Here is a 23731-nt window from a genome sequence, read left to right as displayed (position 1 = left end):
TCTTTCTCTGCTGAAACTTTGTAGTACTTCACTTATGCCTGCTTTCTTGATGTTATTTGTCATGTTCTCTCTAGCATTAGAGTTGTCTGTATTCCTTTACTGTTTGCTAGAATCTAAACCTCATGGGACAAGAGCCATATTTTACACATTTTTGTATTCCTTTGTATTCCTTGCACATAATAAATGTTTAGTGGGTGTTGTTTAATGAATGAATAGGCAAATGAATAAATGGAGTCCTATCTAGTGGTGTGTTAAGAGTTGCTCTTACTAGATTCTGAATGCTAATTGTTAAATTTTCAGGAATTTTGCTAGTAGGCTGTTAAACTATTGGTAGCTTGAAAACTGACCATGGTAGAAGTATTCCCACCAATGTTTTGTTGCACAACACAACAAAGTTTTTTTTTCCACCAGAGAGCCAGTTATTATTAAACAGTTATGTATTTATCAAACATTTACCAGCACACCACTGGTCCTATTCTTCCATAATAGAAAGCTGTATATACCTCTTTGTGTTAATATTAAAAAGCTGAAGAATTTCTAAGCCATCTTTTCTAATCTCAACATTTTACAGATAAAGAAATTGAGATCCAGAGAAGTGAAGTGGTTTGTATATGTCATACATCTAGATAGTAGCAAAGCAGAAACTGGATTCCAGCTCTTCATTCTTCTGGTCATTTCTTCTTTTTATGCCACCACATTGACTTCATTTCTATGTTGTTTTACTGTTTTGTTCCTTGGTATAACTTCAGATAAGGTCGTAAGTATAGTTCCACACATAGTAATTAAGAGGCATCAGTGAACAGAACACAGCTTTCTCTACTCTTTGTTCCTTTTGCAAACAGATTTAACACATTTGTTTTTGGAGAAAGAGCAGATTTTGTTCCTGAGTTTTATGGGCTGAGAAAAAAAGTTTTGCGTTTAATGTTTCTTTATTGTTTAGTTAAAAAATTTTTATTGAATAAAAGAGACTGCGTTTCATAAAAGTACATTAGGGCTTCCCTGGTGGCACAGTGGTTGAGAGTCCGCCTGCCGATGCAGGGGACACGGGTTCGTGCCCCGGTCCGGGAAGATCCCACATGCCGCGGAGCGGCTGGGCCCGTGAGCCATGGCCGCTGAGCCTGCGCGTCCGGAGCCTGTGCTCCTCAACAGGAGAGGCCACAATGGTGAGAGGCCCGCGTACCGCAAAAAAAAAAAAAAAAAAGTACATTACATGACACTTAGAAATGTGTTTGTAAACTTTTATTGCACACTCCCCGAGAATGACTGAAAGCCAGGCAGCAACAATTTTGTCTCTTCCACAGTGGCATGGCTGCCCAGTAATACCTTCTTCACTGACCTGCCTTGTTTTCTAAAATTCTCACCATTAGTTTGACAATATGGGATCAAGGTATTTGTTAAAATGCACAAATGTTACCTCGGAAGAAAAGAGCAAAAAGCCATTTTTAGAACACTAGAGGAATAAAAATAGGACAGATATTTTGTGATTTTGAAGGGATAAGGGTGATAAAGAGAGACCCAAGATAGTGTAGGAATTTCCAGTAGGATAGATAGGACAAGCTTATCTTTGGTGATTTGTCACAACTTAGAACCCGTGGGGACTTCCCTGGCGGTCCAGTGGTTGGGACTCCACCCTTCCATTGCAGGGTTCAACCCCTGGCCGGGGAACTAAGATCCCCATATGCTGCATGGCACAGCCAAAAAAACAAAAAGTTTGAAAAAAAAAAAAAAGAACCCATGACAGCCAGAGGATAGCATGAGAATATTGGTCATAATCAGTGGATTTATTGGAGACTTCAGTGAGATCTTGGAAATATGGTTAACTTCTGAGAACAGAACTAGTAAGAAACAACCTGGGCTTGTCAGACCTCTCTTGGAGTATTATCATTAGAAAATTTGTAGACAAACTGAAACACTTTCCAGGGAGAAGATTGTGACAGAAAAATCCACCTTCAGTAAATATTTATGTTCCAGCACTGTTCTGTACATTGGGATACCATCAGTGAACAAAACAAAGATCCCTGCCCTTGTTTCTGTTTGTTTGGTTGGTTTTTTGTTTGTTTGGCCCCACTGCGTGGCATGCGGGATCTTAGTTCCCTGACCAGGGATTGAACCCATGGCCCTTGCAGTGGAAGCATAGAATCCTAACCACTGGATCGCCAGGGAATTCCCCTCCCTACCCTTAGGGAACTTAAATTTTTGTAAGGCTAGACAGACAATAAACAAAATGAATACTGACTACAGTTTGTTAGAAGGTGAAAAGTGCTTTTGATAAAAAGAAAAAAATAGACAAGGCAAAGTGAATCATGTCAAGAATATCAGGAAAAGTTGAAGGATGATAGTTCTGTTCCTTCTATGAAGTATGTATAATAATATTTACCATTGCTGTAAATATTGAATATGGTTCTATTTGTTAAGTACTTTGTACTATGCCTAACATACTTGACAGTAGACAATAAAAGCTCTGCTCCACATCATCTTTACTCCAGGATCCAGGTCTTCTATCTGAAGTATTGTCTGTTTTATGGAAGAGGGAAAAGAAGCAGGCAAACCACTCACTGGCTCTTAAAGCTTCTGCCCAGAAGTCACACATCACCAATTTTATTAGACCAGGTCACATGGTGTGATGGTTTTCAGAATATGTCCACAAATTCTTTGACACTCCTCCCTTCAGAAAGTGGAGTCTAATTCCTCTGCCCTTGAGTGTGAGCTGGACTTAGTTTCTTGCTTCTCACAAATACATGATGACAGAAGTGATGATGTGTGACTTCCAAGACAGGGTCATAAAAAGCATTGCAGGGGCTTCCCTGGTGGTGCAGTGGTTGAGAGTCCGCCTGCCGATGCAGGGGACGCGGGTTCATGCCCCGGTCCGGGAAGATTCCACATGCCGCGGAGCGGCTGGGCCCGTGAGCCATGGCCGCTGAGCCTGCGCGTCCGGAGCCTATGCTCCGCAACGGAAGAGGCCACGGCAGTAAGAGGCCCACGTACTGCAAAAAAACCCCAAAAAAACAAACAAACAAACAAAAAAAAAGCATTGCAGCTTCTCTCTTGGTCTACTCACTCTGGAATAAGCCAGGTACCATGTCATGAGGACACTTAGGTAGCCAAATGGTTAGACCCATATGGTGAGGAACTTAAGCTCTTCACTAACAGCCAGTGAGGATCAGAGATCTCTTGCCAGTAGTCATGTGAATGAGCTCTCTTGGAAGAGGATCTTCCTGCTTCACTCAAGCTTTCAAATGTCTGCAGCCCCAGGAAACATCTTTTTTTTTAAATTGAAGTATAATTGATTTACAATTTTGTATTAGTTTCAGGTGTACAACATAGTGATTCAATATTTTTATACATCACAAAATTATCACCACAATAAAGCTAATTTCCACATGTCACCAGCAAAGTTATTACAATATTATTAACTATATTCCCTATGCTCTACATTACACCCCCAAGACTTGTTTACTTTATAACTGGAAGTTTGTACTTCTAAATCTACCTCACCTATTACACTCATTCCCCCCTTCACCTCCCCTCTGGCAACCACCAGTTTGTTCTCTGTATCTATGAGTCTATTTTTGTTTTGTTATATTTGTTCATTTGTTTTGTTTTTTAGATTACACAGGTAAGTGAAATCATGTGGTATTTGCCTTTCTCTGTATGGCTTATTTCATTTAGCATAATACTCTCTGGGCCCATCCATGTTGTCGTAAATGGCAAGATTACATTCTTTTTTATGGCTGAGTAATATTCCATTGTAGATAGATAAATAGATAAGTAGATATAGATTTTTAATTAATTAATTTATTTATTTATTTTTGGTTGCATTGGGTCTTCATTGCTGTGCACGGGCTTTCTCTAGTTGTAGTGAGCGGGGGCTACTCTTTGTTGTGGTGCGCAGGCTTCTCATTGTGGTGGCTTCTCTTGTTGCGGAGCACGGGCTCTGGGCACACAGGCTTCAGTAGCTGTGGCATACAGGGTCAGTAGTTGTGACTCGTGGGCTCTAGAGCACAGGCTCAGTAGTTGTGGTGCACAGGCTTAGTTGCTCCATGGCATGTGGGATCTTCCCGGACCAGGGCTCGAACCTGTATCCCCTGTGTTAGCAGGCAGATTCTTAACCACTGCACCACCAGGGAAGTTCCAGTAGATGTAGATTTTGAATCATTGTGTTTTCATTTTCATTTGTCTCCAGGTATTTTTAAATTTAAATTTTCCCTTTGATTTCTTCAATGACCCATTGATTGTTTAGTACCATGTTGTTTAGACTCCATCTGTTTGTGTTTATTCCAGTTTCTTCCTTGTAGTTGATTTCTGATCTCACACTATTGTGGTCAGAAAAGATGCTTGATATGATTTCAGTCTTCTTAAATTTATTGAGACTTGTTTTGTGGCCTGGCATGTGATCTATCCTGGAGAATGTTCCATGTGCACTTGAAAGAATGTGTACTCTGCTGCTTTTGGATGGAATGTTCTATATATAGCTATTAACTTCATCTGATCTAATATGTCATTTAAGGCCAGTGTTTCCTTATCGATTTTCTGTCTGGATGATCTGTCCATTGATGTATGTGGGGTGTCAAAGTCCCCTACTATTATTCTGTTACTGTCAATTTCTCCCTTTATGTCTGTTAATATTTTCTTTATGTATTTAGGTGCTCCTATGTTGGGTGCATATATTTTTATCATTATGTCTTCTTGTTGGATTGATCCTTTTATCATTGTGTAATGTCCTTCTTTATCTCTTGTTATGGTTTCTGTTTTAAAGTCTTTTATCTAATATAAGTATTTCTACCCCAGCTTTCCTTTTGTTTCTATTTGCATGGAATATATTTTTTCATCCCGTCACTTTTAGTCTGTGTGTCTTTAGATCTGAAGTGAAAGTCTTGTAGGCAGTATATATGTATATGTGTGTGTGTGTGTGTGTGTGTGTGTGTGTGTGTGTATGTCTTGTTTTTGTATCCATTTAGCTGTTACGTGTCTTGTTGGAACGTTTAGCCCATTTACATTTAAAGTAATTATTGATAGGTGTGTACTTATTGCCATTTTGTTAATTGTTTTCTTGTTGTTTTATGGTTCTTTTTTGCTCCTTGCTTCTTCTTTTACTCTCTCCCCTTTAAGATTTGATGACTATCTTCAGTATAATGTGTGGATTCCTTTCTTTTTGTATGTGTATCTATTATAGATTTTTAGTTTGTTGTTACCATGAAGTTCATATAACTAACTATAACTCCCTCTCTCCCTCTCTCTCTCTCTCTCTCTCTCTCTCTATATATATATATATATATGATTATTTTAAGTTGTTGAGCTCTTAATTTTTAACGCATTCTAATAACACTGCATTTTTACTCCTTCCCCCATGTCTAATTTTTTTGACATCATATTTTACATCTTTTTGTTTTGTGTATACTTTACTTATTGTGAATATAGATGATTTTAATTCATTTGTCTTTTAACCTTCCTACTAGCTTTATAAGTGGTTGATCTACTGCTTTTACTGTATGTTTGCCTTTACCAATAAGATTTTTCCTTTCATATTTTTCATATTTTACTTGTGTTCTTTTCTGCTTAGAGAAGTCCCTTTAATGTTTCTTGTAAAGCCAGTGTAGTGGTGCTGAACTCCTTTAGCTTTTGCTTGTCTGTGAAACTCTTGACCTCTCTTTCAAATCTGAATTATAGCCCTGCTGGGTAGAGTATTCTTTTTTTTTTTTTTTTGGCTGTGCCATGTGGCTTGTGAGACATTAGTTCCCTGACCAGGGATCGAACCCATGCCACCTACAGTGGAAGCGCAGAATCCTAACCACTGGACTGCCAGGGAATTCCCCTGGGTAGAGTATTCCTGGTTGTAAGTTTTTTCCTTCTATCATTTTGAGTGTATTGTGCCACTTCCTTCTGGCCTTCAAAGATTCTGCTGAAAAGTCAGCTGATTGTCTTATGGGAGTTCCTTTGTATGTAACTAGTTGCTTTTCTCTTGATGCTTTTAAGAGTCTCTCATTATCTTTAATCTTTGCCATTTTAATTATAATGTATCTGGGTGTGACCCCTTTAGGTTCATCTTGTTTGAGACTCTCTGTGCTTCCTGAACTTGGATGTCTGTGTCCTTTATCAGGTTAGTGAAGTTTTCAGCTATTATTTCTTCAAATAAGTTCTCTGCCCCTTTCTCTCTTATTCTTCCAGGACCCCTATAATGTAATGTTAGTATGCTTGATGTTGACCCAGAGGTCTCTTAAACTATCCTCATTTTTTATTTATTTTTATTTTATTTTATTTTTTTACGGTACACGGGCCTCTCACGGACCAGGGCACGAACCCGTGTCCCCTGCATCGGCAGGCAGACTCTCAACCACTGCGCCACCAGGGAAGCCCATCCTCATTTTTTAAAAATACTTTTTTCTTTTCAGCTTGGGTAATTTCCACTACTCTTTCTTCCTGTTCGCTGATCCATTTCTTTGTATCATCTAATCTACTGTTGATTCCTTCAGTGTATTTTTAATTTCAGTTATTGTATTCTTCAGCCCTGTTTGTTTCTTCTTTAATTATGTGACTCTGTTAAACTTATTCCTGTGTTCATCCATTCTTCTCCCAAGTTCACTGAACATCTTTATGACCATTACCTTGAACTCTTTATCGGATAGGTTGCTTATTTCCACTTCACTTCGGTCTTCTTCTGGGGTTTTGTCTTGTTTCTTTGTTTGGAACATATTCCTCTGTCTCCTCATTTTGCCTAATTCTCTGGGTTTATTTCTATGTATTAGGTAGGTCAGTTATGTTTCCTAATCTTGGAGAAGTGGCCTTATATAAGAGATGTCCTTTGGGACCCAGCAGCACATTCCTCCTGGTCACCAGAGCTGTATGCTCTAGGAGTGCTCACTATGTGGGCTGCATGGACCCTTCTACTGTGGTAGAGCCAACTGCTGAGAGTACACTAGTAGGCAGAGGTGACCCCTGGCCTGGTTGGCTGCCAGGCCCGTCCTTGTGTGGTGGTTGTCGGGCTGCTAATGGGGAGGACTGGGTCCCAGAGCAGCTGGCTGCATGACCTGGGGGTTCCCAGGGCTGGTGCTAGCCTGCTAGTGGGTGGGTAAACCCCCAGTGCTAATAGGCTAGAGGGAGAACTTCTAAATGGTGCTTCTAAGCACCAGTGTCCTCATGGTAGAACAAGCTCCCATAAATGGGCTGCTGCCAGTGTTTGCATCCCCGGGGAAGTCCCAGTTGCCTCCTGCTTCTCCAGCAGTCTCTCCAAGATCAGCAAGTGGGTCTGACCCACTTTGAAATTACTGCCTCTCTGCTGAGACTCAGAGTGTGAGATTTTACACACACCCTTTAAGAGCAGAGCCTCTGTTTCCTAGAGCCCTCTGACTCTGTTCTGGGGGCTCCTCTTCTCATGCATGACCCCTCAGCTGGGGAGCCAGATGTGGGTCTCATACCCCTCACTCATTGGGATGAACCTCTGCAATTGTGATTATCCTCCTGTTTGTGGCTCACCTACCCAGGGGTACGGGTCTTGACTATACTGCATCTTTGCCCTTCCTACTAGACTTGTTGTGGTTCCTTCTTTATATCTTTCGTAGTAGAAAATCTTTTCTGCTAGTCTTCAGGTCGTTCTTACAGATAGTTGCTCTATAAATAGTTGTCATTTTGGTGTGCCTGTGGGAGGACGTGAGCTCAGAGTGAGCCATCTTGGCCAATGCTCCTCTCCTCAGCAAAACCATGAGAGACCTGAGCCAGGACTACCTAGCCAAACTACTCCCAGATTCTTGACATACAGAAACTATGACATAATAAATATTCATTGTTTTTAACGGTAAAGTTTTGGAGTAATTTGTTGTATAGCTATAGATAACTAATACATACGGCCACCCCTTAGTTCAATGGGGCAGAATATATAATCCTCATGCAGAGAGAGGTATAGTAAGGAGAGAAATTGGAATATTTGGTGAGCAGTAATATCTATAACAGTAGGTAAAAAATATATATATATATATTTTTTTTTTTTTTCTTTTGCGGTACACGGGCCTCTCACCGCTGTGGCCTCTCCCATTGCGGAGCACAGGCTCCGGATGCACAGGCTCAGCGGCCATGGCTCACTGGCCCAGCCGCTCCGCAGCATGTGGGATCCTCCCAGACCGGGGCACGAACCCGTGTGCCCTGCATCGGCAGGCGGACTCCCAACAACTGCTCCACCAGGGAAGCCCTAAAATATATATTTTAATTTAATTAATTAATTTATTTATTTTTGGCTGTATTGGTCCTTCATTTCTGTACATGGGCTTTCTCTAGTTGCGGTGAGTGGGGGCTACTCTTTGTTGCAGTGTACACAACATCATTGCGGTGGCTTCTCTTGTTGTGGAGCACAGGCTCTAGGTGAACAGGCTTCAGTAGTTGCAGCACGCAGGCTCTAGAGCGCAGGCTCAGTAGTTGTGGCACACGGGCTTAGTTGCTCCGTGGCATGTGGGATCTTCCTGGACCACTGATCGAACCCGTGTCCCCTGCATTGGCAGGTGGATTCTCAACCACTGTGCCACCAGGGAAGCCCCTAGCTAAAATATTTAAATCTAGTCCTCTACCTTTTCATTAGACAAATATCTAAAGCAAGGAATAAATCATATAACCTCTGTACATTTACTCCCTTTTCCCTATCCTGTCGTCCAGGAAGTTCCATAATCAGCAAGTAAGGAGGTGTTTAAGTCTGGGTTCTGATACCCCCTTTCTAATCCCTACCCCCTTCTAATTCCTAGAAGTGTTGTCAGATTCCATTCTTTTCCCTGCTTTTGATCCCTCCTTAGTCCCGAATCAACCGGTTTTATATTCTGACTCTACTACTCAGTTTTACAAAGAAAGGAGATTTCTTTTTCTAAGCTTTCCCCTCTTTTCCAATTTAAGCCTGGAGTCCTTCATTCTCACTTTCTGGATATTTCACTAATACTTCTTTCCTTTCTCCTGCCCCAGTCCCATCATTCACAGAGAGACAGCTTGGAACAGAGCATTGGCCAGTTTATAGGCATTAAAAACTCTCATTCAACCCTAAGCATGACGTTGGCTTTGTTCAAGTTTTTCAAAATGGAAATTTATATTGTTTTTCTGTTTATAAAGGAAATAAAGGCTCATAAAAAATGAAACAATAGAGAAATAAAAACTGAAAGTTCTCCAGAATTTTTATTATGCATATACAAATAAACACATATATTTTTACACAACTGGCATTGTAAAACACATTCTCTTCTATAACTTTTTCAGTTAATAAATTGTGGTCTTTTTTCTATGTCAGTACTAACCGATCTATCTTATGATTATTAAAACTGCACGATAGGGACTTCCCTGGTGGCGCAGTGGTTGAGAGTCTGCCTGCTGAAGCAGGGGACACGGGTTCGTGCCCCAGTCTGGGAAGATCCCACATGCCGCGGAGCAGCTGGGCCCATGAGCCATGGCCGTTGAGCCTGCGCGTCCAGAGCCTGTGCTCCGCAACGGGAGAGGCCACAACAGTGAGAGGCCCACATACCGCAAAAAAAAAAACCCAAAAAACTGCGCAATAAAGGGGGGCCATAAAGTCTGGAAAAATAGGGAAATACACATAATTGATTTATTGATATGACATTACAATACATAATATGTTCAATGCTTTGTCGTTCATTAACAATGTGTAGTTCAATGCTCTGTGCAATATTGCAATGAACATAGTAGATAAATACAGAATTTCTATCAACTCCTACACATGCATCTGAAATGCATTACCTCAGTTGATTGTGGACTTGGTTTCACTGAATAAGCCTGTTCCTTTGGTGTACACCAGAAGTAACCAAGGGGGTAAGTATCTATCTGATTTTTTTAACATCTTTATTGGAGTATATTTGCTTTACAATGGTGTGTTAGTTTCTGTTTTATAACAAAGTGGATTAGTTATACATATACATATGTTCCCATATCTCTTCCCTCTGCGTCTCCCTCGCTCCCACCCCGCTAGGTGGTCACAAAGCACCGAGCTGATCTCCCTGTGCTATACGGCTGCTTCCCACTAGCTATCTATTTTACGTTTGGTAGTGTATATATGTCCATGCCACTCTCTCACTTTGTCACAGCTTACCCTTCCCCCTCCCCATATCCTCAAGTCCATTCTGTAGTAGGTCTGTGTCTTTATTCCCGTCTTGCCCCTAGGTTCTTCATGACCTTTTTTTTTTCTTAGATTCCATATATATGTGTTAGCATATGGTATTTGTTTTTCTTCTATCTGATTTTTAATAAACTTATGCTTCCAGACTCTGTGGCCACTCTATATACCACTGTGTGGATATCCTGTAATTTATTTAACCAGTCCTCTTCTAATGGGACATTTAATGTCAAAATGGATGACATTAGAAATTTGATGTTATTGCCAAACTGCCTTCCACAGAATAAAATCAGCTTATGTTGCCACTAACATTTGAATCAGCTTATATGACCACCTACAGCACATGAGACTGACTCTTCCCCCACAAATTCACCAACACAGGTATCACTAATCATTTAAAATTTTGCCAGTATGATTCCTATTATTGTTTTAATTTGAATTTATATAGGGAAGTCGCTGGAGGTCCAGTGGTTAGGACTCCGTGCGGCATAGTCAAAAAAAATTGAATTTATTTAATTATCAGTGAGGTTGAGAGTATATATTTCAGTGGTTTTAGTATGTTTGTTATGTGATATAACATGTCTGGTCGTTTTTGTTTTTGGTGGTTTTTATTATAAAATAAAACAGATACAGAAAAACACACTCACACACAGAGCTTAGCGAATTATTACAAAGTGCACTCCTTTTTAACCAGTCCAGAAAGATGTGAACTTTCAAAGATGCAAACGTGTGTTCGCATGTCCAATCATGTAAGTTAGTTCACGTGTCTGGCATACATTGTCACATGCATGCATCCTCTACAAGTGCTTATGCTTTTGTGTACTTTACTGTACAGTACTGTATAGATATAGTACAGCATCTTTATTTCAAGCCCAGGATGTCCGGAAGCAAGCATAAAAGCAGCGGTGACATAGCTGGTACTGCTAAGAAGCGCCAAGTGATAACGACGGAAACAAAAGTGAAAATAACTGAGAGAGTGCAGTGAGGCGAAAAGATGGTAGACGTCGCCTGTTCTTATAATATGAATCGTTCAACCACTGGTGCGATTCTAAAGAACAAGGACAAGACCATGAAATATGTGAAGTCTGCTGTGCCAGTGATGTTGACGGTAATACCGAAGAAGCGTGGAAAAGTGATGGAGGAGATGGAGAAACTTCTCAGTCTGTGGATGCAGGATCGGCATCAGCATCGAGTCCTGGCTCAGCTTAATGCTGATTCAAGAGAAAGCTAAAAGCCTTTATGAAGACTTGAAGAAGAAACACAGTGAAGAATCAGAGGGTGCATCTTTTAATGCCAGCCATAGCTGGTTTCATCGTTTCAAGGCTAGAGCCAACCTTCACAACGTAAAAGTAAGTGGTGAGGCAGCGAGTGCAGATACGGTAGCTGCCCAGGAATTTCCTGAAACACTTTGAGAAATTATTGATGAAGGTACGTACTTAACCAAGCAGGCTTTTAATGTGCACGAGACAGGACTGTATAGGAAGAGGATGCCAGACCGAAGTTACATCAGTAAGGAGGAAAAGTTGATGCCAGGCTATAAAGCAGCAAAGGATAGGCTAACTCTGTTGTTTCGTGCCAATGCTCCCAGCAATATGAAGCTGAAGCCACTCTTAGTTTATCATTCAGAGCCCAAGAATCCTTAAAATCATAGCCAAGGGCTCTTTTCCTGTTGTGTGGAAGAGTAACCCCAAAGCCTGGGTTACACAGGCCATTTTCCAGGACTGGTTTTTCCACCACTTTATCCCGGAGGTAGAGAAATATTGCTTGGAGGAGGATGTCCCATTCAACCTTCTTTTGCTGCTCCACAATGCTCCAGGCCACTCCCCATTCATGGAGGACTTTCATCCCAGTGTCAAAATAGTGCATCTGCCACCGAATACTACATCACTCATCCAACCTATGCACCAGGGAGTTATAGTGACTTTCAAGAAATATTATTTATGTCATACTTTTCGTCAGGAAGTAAAGGCAAGTGACAAATCAGGAACAACCTTGCAAACATTTTGGAAGGACTATAACATCTACAAGGCCATAAAAAACATTGACTTTGCTTGGCACGAGGTTACGGCCATCACCATGAATGGCGTTTGGAAGAACTTTTGCCTGCGATTGGTTCACAATTTTTGTGGATTTGAGAAGGTGGATGAGGAGCTGAAAGAGGTCTTCAGCAACTTAGTGACCCTCAGAGAGAAGCTGGAGCTAGATCTGCAAGAGGATGACTTCATTGAATTCCTTGCCATGCAACATGAGGAGCTTACTAATGAAGACCTGATTAAGTTGGAGGCCCAGAAAAAGGACAAAGAGAGACAAGAGGAAGAAGAAGTAACTGAAGAACCAAAGAGATTCACCACTCAGGAACTGGCAAGGGGATTTTCTTTATTTAAGGAGGCACTGTTAGTTTTTGAGGCACAGGACCAGAACATAGAATAGAACATGAAGGTTGCAGCAGCTGTTCAGAATGCAATCCAGTACTACCATGTCATCTATGATGAGAAAAAAAGAGCTACTACCCAGACATCACTGGATTGTTTTTTCAAGAGGGTAAATAGAACTGAATCCAGCAAGGAACAACCTGTGCCATCAACATCAGGCGTGAGTGAAATTGCAGCTTGCCCTCCATCTCCTATTGCTGATGATCCTTCAGCTCTACCATCTCCCACCTCTCCCTCATCCAGTCAGTAACTCTTCTTGCCTGTTCACTCGGTGCCAGCCCCTGTATGCCAGCTGTTGTACTGTGCTACTGTACTTTTCAAGGTACTGTACTGTAAGATTAAAAATGTTTTCTTCATTTTTTGTGTTTGTTTTTAAAGTATTATTTGTGTGAAAAGTATTATAAACCTATTACAGTACAGTACTATATAGCTGATTGTGTTAGTTGGGTACCTAGGCTAACTTTGTTGGACTTACAAACAAATTGGACTTACGAATGCGCTCTCAGAACGGAACTTGTTCACACGTAGGGGACTTACTGTACGCAGGTCAAGAAATAAAACTTCGTTAGCTCCCTCAGAACACTTCCTTGTACCTTATCCCAATCATATAATCACCTTCCTCCTCTCAAAAATAACCACTATCCTGACTTTTATAGCAATAATCTCCTTGCATTTCTTTATAGGAGTGTGATACTACAGTTTAGTCTTGCCCTTTTAAAAAATTAATATATCTGTTTTCTTTGCTCTGTGTTTTAAGTCTCTTTTAATTTATTGTTTCTTTCTCCATCCTTTTCTTTTCCTTAGAATTTATCTGTTGAAGAACGTGGTCCATTTGACTTGTATAGTTCCCACAGTTTGGATTTTACTAACTGCATTTCAAGGACAGTTCAGCATTGTTGTATGTCCTTTGTATTACCTACAAATTAGAAGCTGAATGCAGAGGCTTTATCAGACTCCAGGTTTGATTCCTTTGACAAGACTACACATTACGTGTGATTGCCTGGTTGTTGCTTTTTTGTGTGTGCTGTTAGCAGCCACTGATGCTCCTTGCCTAGATCCATTAATTCAATGGAGGTTAGATCCATTCATTCAATGGAGATCCATTCATTCAATGGAGGTTAGAAATGTTCTAATCCTTTTGATTTATTTGCTGAAATATATCTATAAAGACATGCTCCCAATTATCTACTACTTACTTACCCAATGGTAGAATTCCTAATGGGAAGGCAGGATAAATGCTTGATCCTTTCCCTTTATTTGCCAGTTTTCAAGATAATGAATTGGTTCACTCTCATACTCCAAATATGATCAACTTTTTAAAATATCACTGTGAGCTCAAGGACTTAAGCATATATAATCAGTTTTAATCCATTACACTTACTATTTTATATTGACACTCCAATTGTCCCATTTTTGCCCAGTTAGCGCTTTTTCAAGTTGTTTCCTGAGTCATTTTGACATGACCAGTTGTCCTTTTTTTAAAAAAATAAATTTATTAATTTATTTATTTTTGGCTGCGTTGGGTCTTTGTTGCAGTGCGCGGGCTTCTCATTGCAGTGGCTTCTCTTGTTGTGGAGCGCAGGCTCTAGGCACACGGGCTTCAGTAGTTGTGGCGTGTGGGCTCAGTAGTTTTGGCTCACAGGCTCTAGAGCACAGGCTCAGTAGTTGTGACGCATGGGCTTAGTTGCTCCGCGGCATGTGGGGTCTTCCAGGACCAGGGCTCAAACCCGTGTCTCCTGCATTGGCAGGCAGATTCTTAGCCACTGCACCACCAGGGAAGCCCGACCAGTAGTCTTTGACAGCTTCCTTGCTAGGTGGTATGACAAAATGTTCCAGATTCATCTTGTACTTTTCCTGCCCCGGCTCTAGAATCAACTATTTCTCTAAGACACCCTAGTTTCTTTTAGTGGGGAATGGTATTTCAACATCACAATCAGAGCATTAGAGATTCTTATTACTACTGGTTAGGTCACTGTTTTTAGACCTTGTCTGGTTGTGTTAACATCTTCCCTTAGTTTTTGATAATTTCACTGTACTGTATCTAAGTATGGACTTAGGTTTATTTTTATGCTCAGTATCCATTATGCTTCCTAAAGCTGAGGGTTTTGTTTCCTACATCAGTTTTGAAAAATGCTTAACTTCATTCGAAATTCCAATCAGTTTTCTAAAGTGGTTGTTAATTTTGCACTCCTATCCACAGTGTATGAGCATTCCAGTTATCCCACATATTCATCAACAATTGGTATTGTCAGTCTTTTAAACAACCAATCTGGTGAATGTGTAGTGGTATCTCTGGTTCTTATTTGCATTCTCTAGGTGAATAATGATGTTGAGCATCTTATCAATTGTTTGATAGCCAGTTGGATATCTTTTGTGATACGTTCAAACCTTTTGCTCAGTTTTTTAATTGGGTTGTGGTCTCTTTTTTATGGATTAGTATAGTTCTTTATATATTATGGATACAAATCCTTTGACAGTTGTATGTGTTGTGAATATTTTCTTCCAGTCTGTGCCTTACCTTTTCACTTTCTTAATGGTGTCTGTTGATGAGCTTATAGGCTAATTCTTGCATATTGTGGGATGTTTCATTGTAAATTTTGTAATTTTTGAATTACATTTTGTAATTTTCAAGAACCCAACTTTTTATATGATCTGGGTTGAGATTTCCCCTCGAGAGAGGGGTTGTATTTGCTCTTGTCAAGTGTCTTAATGTAGGACCAATTTTTTACTTTAATGTTTTGACTTGAAGGTCTAAAGACATACAGTTAGTGCAAATATGATCCTCAAACCCACTTGATGGTGGGCCTATGGTTACAGATTCTTGAGGGAGACTTTTTTTCATGCAGAGCAAGCTAAAACAGACATACTTCCTTGTTATTTCTTTTTGATGGTGGAAAAACTCTGATCCCAGTTTTTCCTCGGTACCCTGCTTCACTTTCTGTCCAGGTGTCTTTTAAAACACCAAATCCTTGGGACTTCCCTGGTGGCGCAGTGGTTGAGAGTCCGCCTGCCGATGCAGGGGACACGGGTTCGTGCCCCGGTCTGGGAAGATCCCACATGCCGCGGAGCGGCTGGGCCTATGAGCCATGGCCGCTAAGCCTGCGCGCCTGTGCTCCGCAACGGGAGAGGCCACAACAGTGAGAGGCCCGCGTACCACAAAAAAAGAATCCGCCTGCCAATGCAGGGGACATGGGTTCGATCACTGGTCCAGGAAGATCCCACATGCCTCAGAGCAACTAAGCCCAAGCACCACAACTACTGAGCCTGAGCTCTAGAGCCCATGCGCCACCACTACTGAAGCCCGCATGCTCTAAGGGCCTGCGTGCCGCAACTACTGAGCCCGCGTAATGCAGCTACTGAAACCTGCACACCTAGAACCTGTGCTCCACAACAAGAGAAGCCACTGCAATGAGAAGCCCACGCACTGCAACGAAGAGTAGCCCCCGCTTGCTGTAACTATAGAGAAAGCCCGCGTGCAGCAACAAAGACCTAATGCAACCAATAAATAAATAAATAATAAATAAATAAATAAAACACCAGGTCCTTGATTACTGAGACAGGCAACCTCCTCCACCCCCTGATCAAGTCATATTTATCCAACAATTTTAACTCCCTCTTTATTTTTAGTCCCTCAACTTAAAAAAAAAAAACCTTTCTTAGGAGCTCAAATGTACTATTTAAAATAATGTTTATGGTATTTTAATCAGCAATTTTAGGTGTTTTGTAGCAGGGGGGTTTTCAGAAAATATAGACTGAAATATTAGTAGGAATACGATGCTAAATATTTCTGTACCCATCAAATCATTCCTTCTCTCATCTCCTCACAGTCCCTTGGGAGAAAATATGTAATAAAGATGTGAGAGACTCTCTAGTCAATGCAGACTTACTTGGAGTCTGAAAAGTCAAAACAGTGTAGCATAACTTTCCTCATTAAGATTCTGCTTAATCCTTAAAGATTTTGTTAACATTTGGTTTTGCTTAATTTTACCCACATCCTGTTTTCTCAGAGATGGGCCTTATATGGGGGTTCTAATGGCTTCTTGAACATCAAATAAATCTTAAAAGTAAAACTGTGATAGATTGAGTGTGAATGAATCAAACAGGGATTAAATTTCCATTAAAATACATATGGATTTAATAATTAGCAGGAAAGCTCCTCCTAATCAAAAAAATGTTTTAGGATAATGTTTGAGCTGTTAGAGAAATAAAAAATGTTGCTGGACTGTATTGTCTCAGCTTATAAAGATTCCCTCTGAAACTCTGATGTCACAGCCATAGACCAAATAGTCCCAACCAGCGAGTGACAAAGCTAGTAGTTTCTGGCAAATAGTAAGCATTTAAGAAATTTTAGGTTAATCTCTATTTTTCATGTGTTTGAAACACCCCTAAACTTATTTCAATGGAAGAAACTTCTTTCATACTTGCCCTCAGTCTAGTAGAGGAGTCAATGTGCAAACAAATGAAAACAATAGAATGTGCAGGGAATGGTACAGAGAAAAGGAGGGGTTAGTACTGCAACCTAAAGCAACACAGAAAGTCAGCCCAGATGATGCTTGACCTGAGTCCTAAAAGAAGAGCTGTTTTGCCTGCTGCACTACTATCAGCAGAGGGACAGCATATGTAAAGACTTAGAGGTGGGGAAAAGAGCTTGGGATGTGGGGAGAACTACAATTGAGAGTGGTGCAGTGAAAGACAGGGCTACATGGGCAGTTAGAGGTCTGACTAAAGAGGATTTGTGTTCCAAGATCTTGGGTTTTATCCTGAAAGATCAATATTTTGATTACCATCACAGCACTTTAGCACTCGTTTTATATGTACTTTTAATATCACCTTCATCAAGGCATAATTTATATACAATAAAATGCACCTATTTTAAGTGTACAGCTTTGTGACTTGACAAATTTATATACCTATGTAACCACTACCACTCAGTCTATAGAATTTTACCATTATCTCAGAAAGTTCCCTTGTGCCCCCTTCTCAGTCAATTTCCCCAACCCCCAACACACACACCTAGGCAACCACTATAGATTTCTGTCAATATAAATTAGATACAGATTTTTGAAAGCTTTGATTAAATAGAATTACATAATATATACTCTTGTGTAGGTATATATTTCTTTCGCTCAGCATGATATTTTTGAGATTCACCCATGTTGTTGTGTATAACAGTAGTTTTTTTTTTATTGCTGAGATTTCATTAGTTTTATATACCACATTTTGTTTATCTAATCACCTGTGGTGGACATTGGTCATTTCCAGTTTCTGGCTATTATAAAGCTGCTATAAACATTTGTGTATAGGTCTTTGTCAGTAGTCACTTTAACATGTGTTGTAGCTAATAAATTTTCTGGAAAGACCCTACCATCCCACTACCTCTAGCCAAAGTATCTGTGTGTGTTGCTGGGAGTGAAGGGAAGGCAGCAAGAAGAATTTGTTTCAGGTTGGGACAGTCATGGTACCTCATTCCCCTGCAACAGTAATTGGTCTGAGGAGCAGGCATGCAACCAAAGATTAGTTAGAGTCTTTTCCCAGAAGAAAGAAAATCTTTTTTCCCTTGGGTTGCTAAAATGGGACTATATAAGCTTGAAGGTGCCACATCTTTCTTCCCTGGTGCCATAGAGGAAGCCCTTCTGTGGTAGGAGAGAATAAGAACAATGTATGGGGGGAAATGGGGGTGGGGGGAGAGAGAAAGAGAATTCCTGCCTCCTCCAGGACTTACTTATGCCTGACAGGAATACCCACATTTAGACATAACTGGGAATCCAAAGAACCTAATAAAGAGAAAATGGAGGCTAAAGGAGAAAGACAGTGGAGACAGCTGAAACTCATGGATCATATTCTCAATGTCCTGAGTTCCATAATGCCAACCTTTTCTTAACTTTGAAATTAAACAAGGAAGCTGCCAGCCTGAGGCCTTGACAAAGAGGGGTAAGTTGACTCCTCACCGTGGATCAAGGATATCACTAAGAGAACCGTTTCCCTACCACTCTTGCCTCTCCACCCATCCACAGTTCATTTCAACAGATATGTATTGATACCTGCCTGTGAATAGACTAGTGTGGTGGAGTTTGGGGATATAAAGATGAATAAGACAGTCTCTCCCTTCCAGGACCTCACATACTAGTAGAGGAGGGATAACTCACTCAGCCTGGAGGTGAGGGCTATAAGGAGCTAAATCTTAGAGGATAAAATGAGAAAGAGACAAGAGCACTATAGGCAAAGATATGGAGACAAGAAACATTTAGTGTTCTAGAGTATATGGTCAAAGATAGGGCATAGCCAGAAATAATGCTGTAGAAGCAGGAGTTGGGTCATGAAAGACCTAGAATGCCACACTAATGTAAGACGTTTATATTTTACCTTGTAGACATTGGGAAGTTGTATTAGTTTTTGAGACCTGCTAAACAAAGTACCATAACTTGGGAGCTTAAACAACAGAAATTTATTTTCTCACAATTCTGGAAGCTAGAATTCCAAGATCGAGGTATCGACAAGTTTGGTTTCTTCTGAGACTTCTTTCCTTGGCTTTCAGATGGCTCTCTTCTCCCTGTGTCTTCACACGGTCTTCCCTCTGTATGTGTGTCTAAATTTCCTTTTCTTATAAGGACACCAGTCAGATTGGATTAGGGCCCGCTCTAATGGCCTCATTTCAACTGAATTATCTCCTTAAAGACCCTATCTTCAAATACAGTGACATTCAGAGGTACTAGAGGTTAGGGGACATATGTTTCATAAAAACATATGAATTTTTAGGGGACACAATTCAGCCCATAACAGAAGCCATTGAAGGATTTTAAGCAGGGAAGGGCATGAACAGATCTGTACTTCAGAAACATTACTGGTAATAGTGTGGAGGATGGACTGAAGGAGGACAAGACCAGAGGCATGAAGCCTTGTTAGGAGGCTTTTGGAATTGTCCAGGCAAGAGATGATAAGGGCCTGAATTAGAGAGCCTACTCACAGACTGCTGCCTGATTAGAATATTCGTCACTTCTGGATAGAGTGGCCCATGAGCAGTTGTGACTCTTCCCACTAGGACAACTTTCACTATATAAGATGTTTCTGCACATTTGGTTTGGAGGAGAAGGGTAGGTGGAATGAGGCGGCAAGAAGTTCCATGAAGGATTTTTCAACCACATCATGGTTTTATAAGGTTCCCTAACTTTGGATTGTGTTCCTTTACTTGTCACTGTTTCTATTCCTGTTCCTACTCTTGTTATGGAGATTTGTTTTTGCTGTGGTAGAAAGATCACAAATTATAGAGTTGTGGCTACTTGGAGCCATAATTCTGGTGAGCCATAATTACTAGGTGAGTAACCTTGGGGAAGTCATTTTATCTCTCTGAACTTCAGAGTCTTTTTTAGTGTAAAATGGGATGATAATAATAATATCTACCTCACAGGTTTGTTGAAAGAATTGAATGAGATCATGAATGAAAAGTATTTCGTAGAGACCCGTACATTTGTTATTTATTCTCCTTGGTACTCCCAAAGGATATTTTTATGTCTGTAGGTGGGAGTGGGAAACAGATATTCTTTACAGAGAATTTGGTGGCTATGATTTATTGAGTTACCTGCCAGGAGCCCTAGATATGAGCCCTAGAGTATCTCTTTCTTCTGGATGGGGATCCCCAGGTCACAGGAGTTGATTGGGTGGTAGTTGTATCAACATTTGAGAAAAATATGACTCTTCTCTGGGTTATTTGGATCTGATTACCAGGAAAGAAAAAAAGTACAGTTTGATTTCAGTAAATGCTAGAATTTGGGGGCATATTTAATATCACTAAAACAAAGAAGGGAGAAAGTAGACAAAAGCAGAGAAACAAGGGGTGAGAGCCACAAAAGGGAATATAAAAACAGAAGACAATAAGAGAAGAAACTAGAAAGGAAAAATACAATGACTTTCCCAAAATGTCTCCTATTTCAGACTTCTTATTTATGTCTCATTTCTTTAAGTATTATAAGAACCTCAAGGGAAAGGAGAGGAACTGTTCTGTTTAATATCATTTATGTATGTCTGGACAATGTCAACTCATTATTAATACTGTTGCTAGCAAGACATGATTCCTGGAAATATTGACTTAGGTTTGTTATTATGTATAATAATTAGTATTTCTGTGAACTATATACCTCAGTCAATGCAAAGATTTTGCAACTTTTTTAAAAAGATGATTTAGTTGATCAAACATATAATTCTTCTAAAAACCATACCTTAGAGGGGAATGTTTCTTCAAAGAAGTCTGACATGTTTTCATATGAGAAAACATTTTCTTAAAATTGAAACTGAATACTAACAATATTCCTTGATAATCCACCAAATTTTTTTATAAAGAAACTAGAAAACATGGCAAGAATTGGTCCTCAGGTGAGACCAGGGATCAATGATTCATTCGTTCAACATATACATATAGGACATGAGGTTTTTTGGTCAGGTGCTAGGTGTAGAGTGGCTGAATAAAACATAGTGCCTGCCGATTGTGTGGGATGCCTCAGCCTCAGCCAGTGAATGAGGTGGAGGAGTGAGGGCGAGGAGGAGGAGGGGGAGGAGGAGGGGGAGGAGGCAGGGAGCCAGCGAGTGCCCAGGGTGAATCAATGGAAACCCCCTCACAAAGCTGGGAAAGCACTTCAGCCGCAAAACAACAACATAGTGCCTGCCCTTGTGGAGTTTACAGTCATGTGGGAGAGTTAGATAGTAAAAAATACATAAATAAATATGCAGTCAACATATAATTACAAATTGTGATAACTTTTATGAAGGAGAAGAACAAGTTGCTATGAATTAAAATAGCGGTGGAGACTTTAGATGTGCGTTGTTAAGGAAATGACATTTAAACTGAAACCTGAAGGATGAGTAAGAGTTAGTCCTAAGAAGAATGGGGAGAAAGTAGCCTAGGCAGAGGAAACATCATGTTTTAGTCCTGAGGCAAGAAAGAATTCATCATGGAGTTCGTCAAAGCAGACTCATGTAACAAATCTCAGGTAAAGCTCAGTAAAGAAAATCCTTCTCTTGTTTCTCCTGTCCTTATAGTTAATACTAATGGCTAAATGTCTTGGCTATGGTCAAGGCTGAAATAACTGCTAAGAGTTGAAACCCATGAGATCAGGGCTAACTCTGTCCCTGGGGAGGACAAAGAGATTCGGGGGATGGGGTGGGGAAATCTAACCTAAGGATCTAGCATAAACTTTATTTATTATATTATCATAGGTGGACTACTTAAAATTTAGATATTGGATTTTTCTAGACATTCTGCCATAGTTTTTTTTTACTATGTGAATTTTCCTGGTGATCTAGTGACCTCTGTGATTCCTGTGTTCCCTATTTCTGTTATTGCTACTCCTCCTGCCATCACCACCTCTGTGCCAATTTCCCAGGCCAGGCACCTTGGAGCCACCTTTGACTTTTCTGGCACTTGGCAGGAACAATAGATTCCACCTCTGCAGTGTCTCTCCAATGAGTTGCCTCTGGTCCATTCTCATGGCCACTGACTATGCCCAGGCTCTCCTGCTCAGTTCCTTGGCTCCAGCCTCATCCAACTTAATCCATCCTTCAGGTTACCACCATGTTAATCTTCCTTGAGTACTGTTCTAATTCTGCCCCTTTCTTACCTCTGACCATTTGTTCTGTAAAGAAATTCCCATAAAACTGATTTACTCTTAAGCCTCAGAAAGTGTCATCTTTAAGATTACCTCAAACTTTGTTCTTATTCAGTCTAGAGTACTTCTTCTTCTCCTATCCCCTACTCACTGTCTGGCCATTTCAACCCAACAGTCTTCCAGTGATTTAAGCCATTCTTTTATTCATTCAATAAATATTTATTGAATGTCTATTATGTGTCAGGCATTGTATTAGGCACTGGAGATACACAGTGAGCAAGGTAGATACAGTCCCTGCCCTTGTGGAGCCCACATTTTCACAAAAGGATGGTAAAGGTACAACAAAAGAAATATAATAAGCCAGAATAAAATAGGAGCATTTCCCTTACAGCAGATTAAATAAGTTCCTCAGACCCTTCAAGCTGAAAGGCTGCATTGAAATTAGATTGCGAAGCTAGTGGGTCAAAAGTTACTCATCATAGGTATAGTGTAAGGTAGTAGAGAGAAATAAGGTTGGAGCGGTTAAGACCAGTTCATGGAGGGCCTTGAATACCAGGCTAATGAGTTTTAAACAGTTTATAGACAATGAGAAGGCATTCACTTTTTCTGTTCCCTTAAAATTCAGATTCTAAAGAACTGCCAGCTTTCCTCATACCCAGCCTTCTTTAACAAAACTGGAAAAGGTGCTACCTATTAATCTTTACACTTTATGATTGACTAACAACCTACATTTGAGGTTGTTTCTTTTAATATTTGCATTTTAGCCAGCTTTTGTAAATTTACACCTTTTTTCCCCCTAATAGTGAGATCAGAGGCGAAAGAAAGAAATGTCAGAAATCATAAAGACAAGCCATAAAATTCTGTATTCACCTTCTTCCCAGGCAGACCAAACTGGAACCTCCTAAACTTCCCTAGAAACACTGGGGTCAGAGGACCATGTATCTTCCTAGTCTTCTCTATATCTGTTGGCCCTTTCTGCTTTCTCTGGATTGAGCCTCTCCTTCAGGCCCCTACCAGCCACTCCTCTGAGAGGAAAGCCCAGGAAAAGCTCTCCCTCCTCTGTCTTTACATGCCCTTTCCTCCCTCTTCCCAAGACTTCCAGGTGGTCTATTTGGTGCTATTTAAAATAACATTTAATGATATGTGCAGACCATAATCCTTCTTAACTGACAACCTATGACAATACCTCTTTGCCACCTAAATTACCTAGACTGATAGTAAGGAGATTTTAAAAAGAGCCATGTTGGAATTTGTCCTTACAAGTAATATTATTGAACCCATAGACAATTAATTGTGAACACAGTCATATTACTTCAGTTTGGCATGGGTTTACAACACATCATGCTTTTATGGTTATTTCCAAACAACTTCCTGTCTACTCTCAGCCCATACATACCAGGACTCCCACATGTAACTCTTCTAATCACCGTAGAGGTAGCAATTTCCCAAACCATGTCCCTTTGCTGTTCCTAACTTCTGAGTTTAAAATGCCCTCTTAAAGCCTCTTGAACCCCAACTACTAAGGTATCACTTTGAAATCTGCCTGAAAAAATGTCCAAACTATCTATTTCCTTCCCTGTCATACAAATTGGCTCGTATGTTCTCACCATACT

At 40.3% G+C, this 23731-nt stretch overlaps 2 protein-coding genes across 2 annotated transcripts in view; both read left to right on the top strand.

Annotated features, from left to right (window-relative positions):
- ASIP (agouti signaling protein) overlaps positions 1-23731 on the top strand; it is a 212154-nt gene that overhangs the window by 12458 nt on the left and 175965 nt on the right. The window lies entirely within an intron of this gene.
- On the top strand, positions 10110-12878 carry LOC132505771 (tigger transposable element-derived protein 1-like). The gene is made up of 2 exons (XM_060123981.1): positions 10110-10471; positions 10962-12878. The coding sequence occupies exon 2, from the start codon at positions 11921-11923 to the stop codon at positions 12518-12520; it is 600 nt and encodes a 199-aa protein (XP_059979964.1). The 5' UTR covers positions 10110-10471; positions 10962-11920; the 3' UTR covers positions 12521-12878.

This window comes from Lagenorhynchus albirostris, chromosome 15 (assembly GCF_949774975.1).
Source record: "Lagenorhynchus albirostris chromosome 15, mLagAlb1.1, whole genome shotgun sequence".
NCBI classification, from domain to species: domain Eukaryota; kingdom Metazoa; phylum Chordata; class Mammalia; order Artiodactyla; family Delphinidae; genus Lagenorhynchus; species Lagenorhynchus albirostris.
The sequence above is the reverse complement of the archived record's forward strand: the minus strand, read 5'-3'. Positions and strand labels throughout refer to the sequence as shown.

Excerpts from the sequence above, each read along its gene's own strand:
- LOC132505771 (XM_060123981.1), top strand. The coding sequence starts at position 11,921 with ATGGAGGACTTTCATCCCAGTGTCAAAATAGTGCATCTGCCACCGAAT.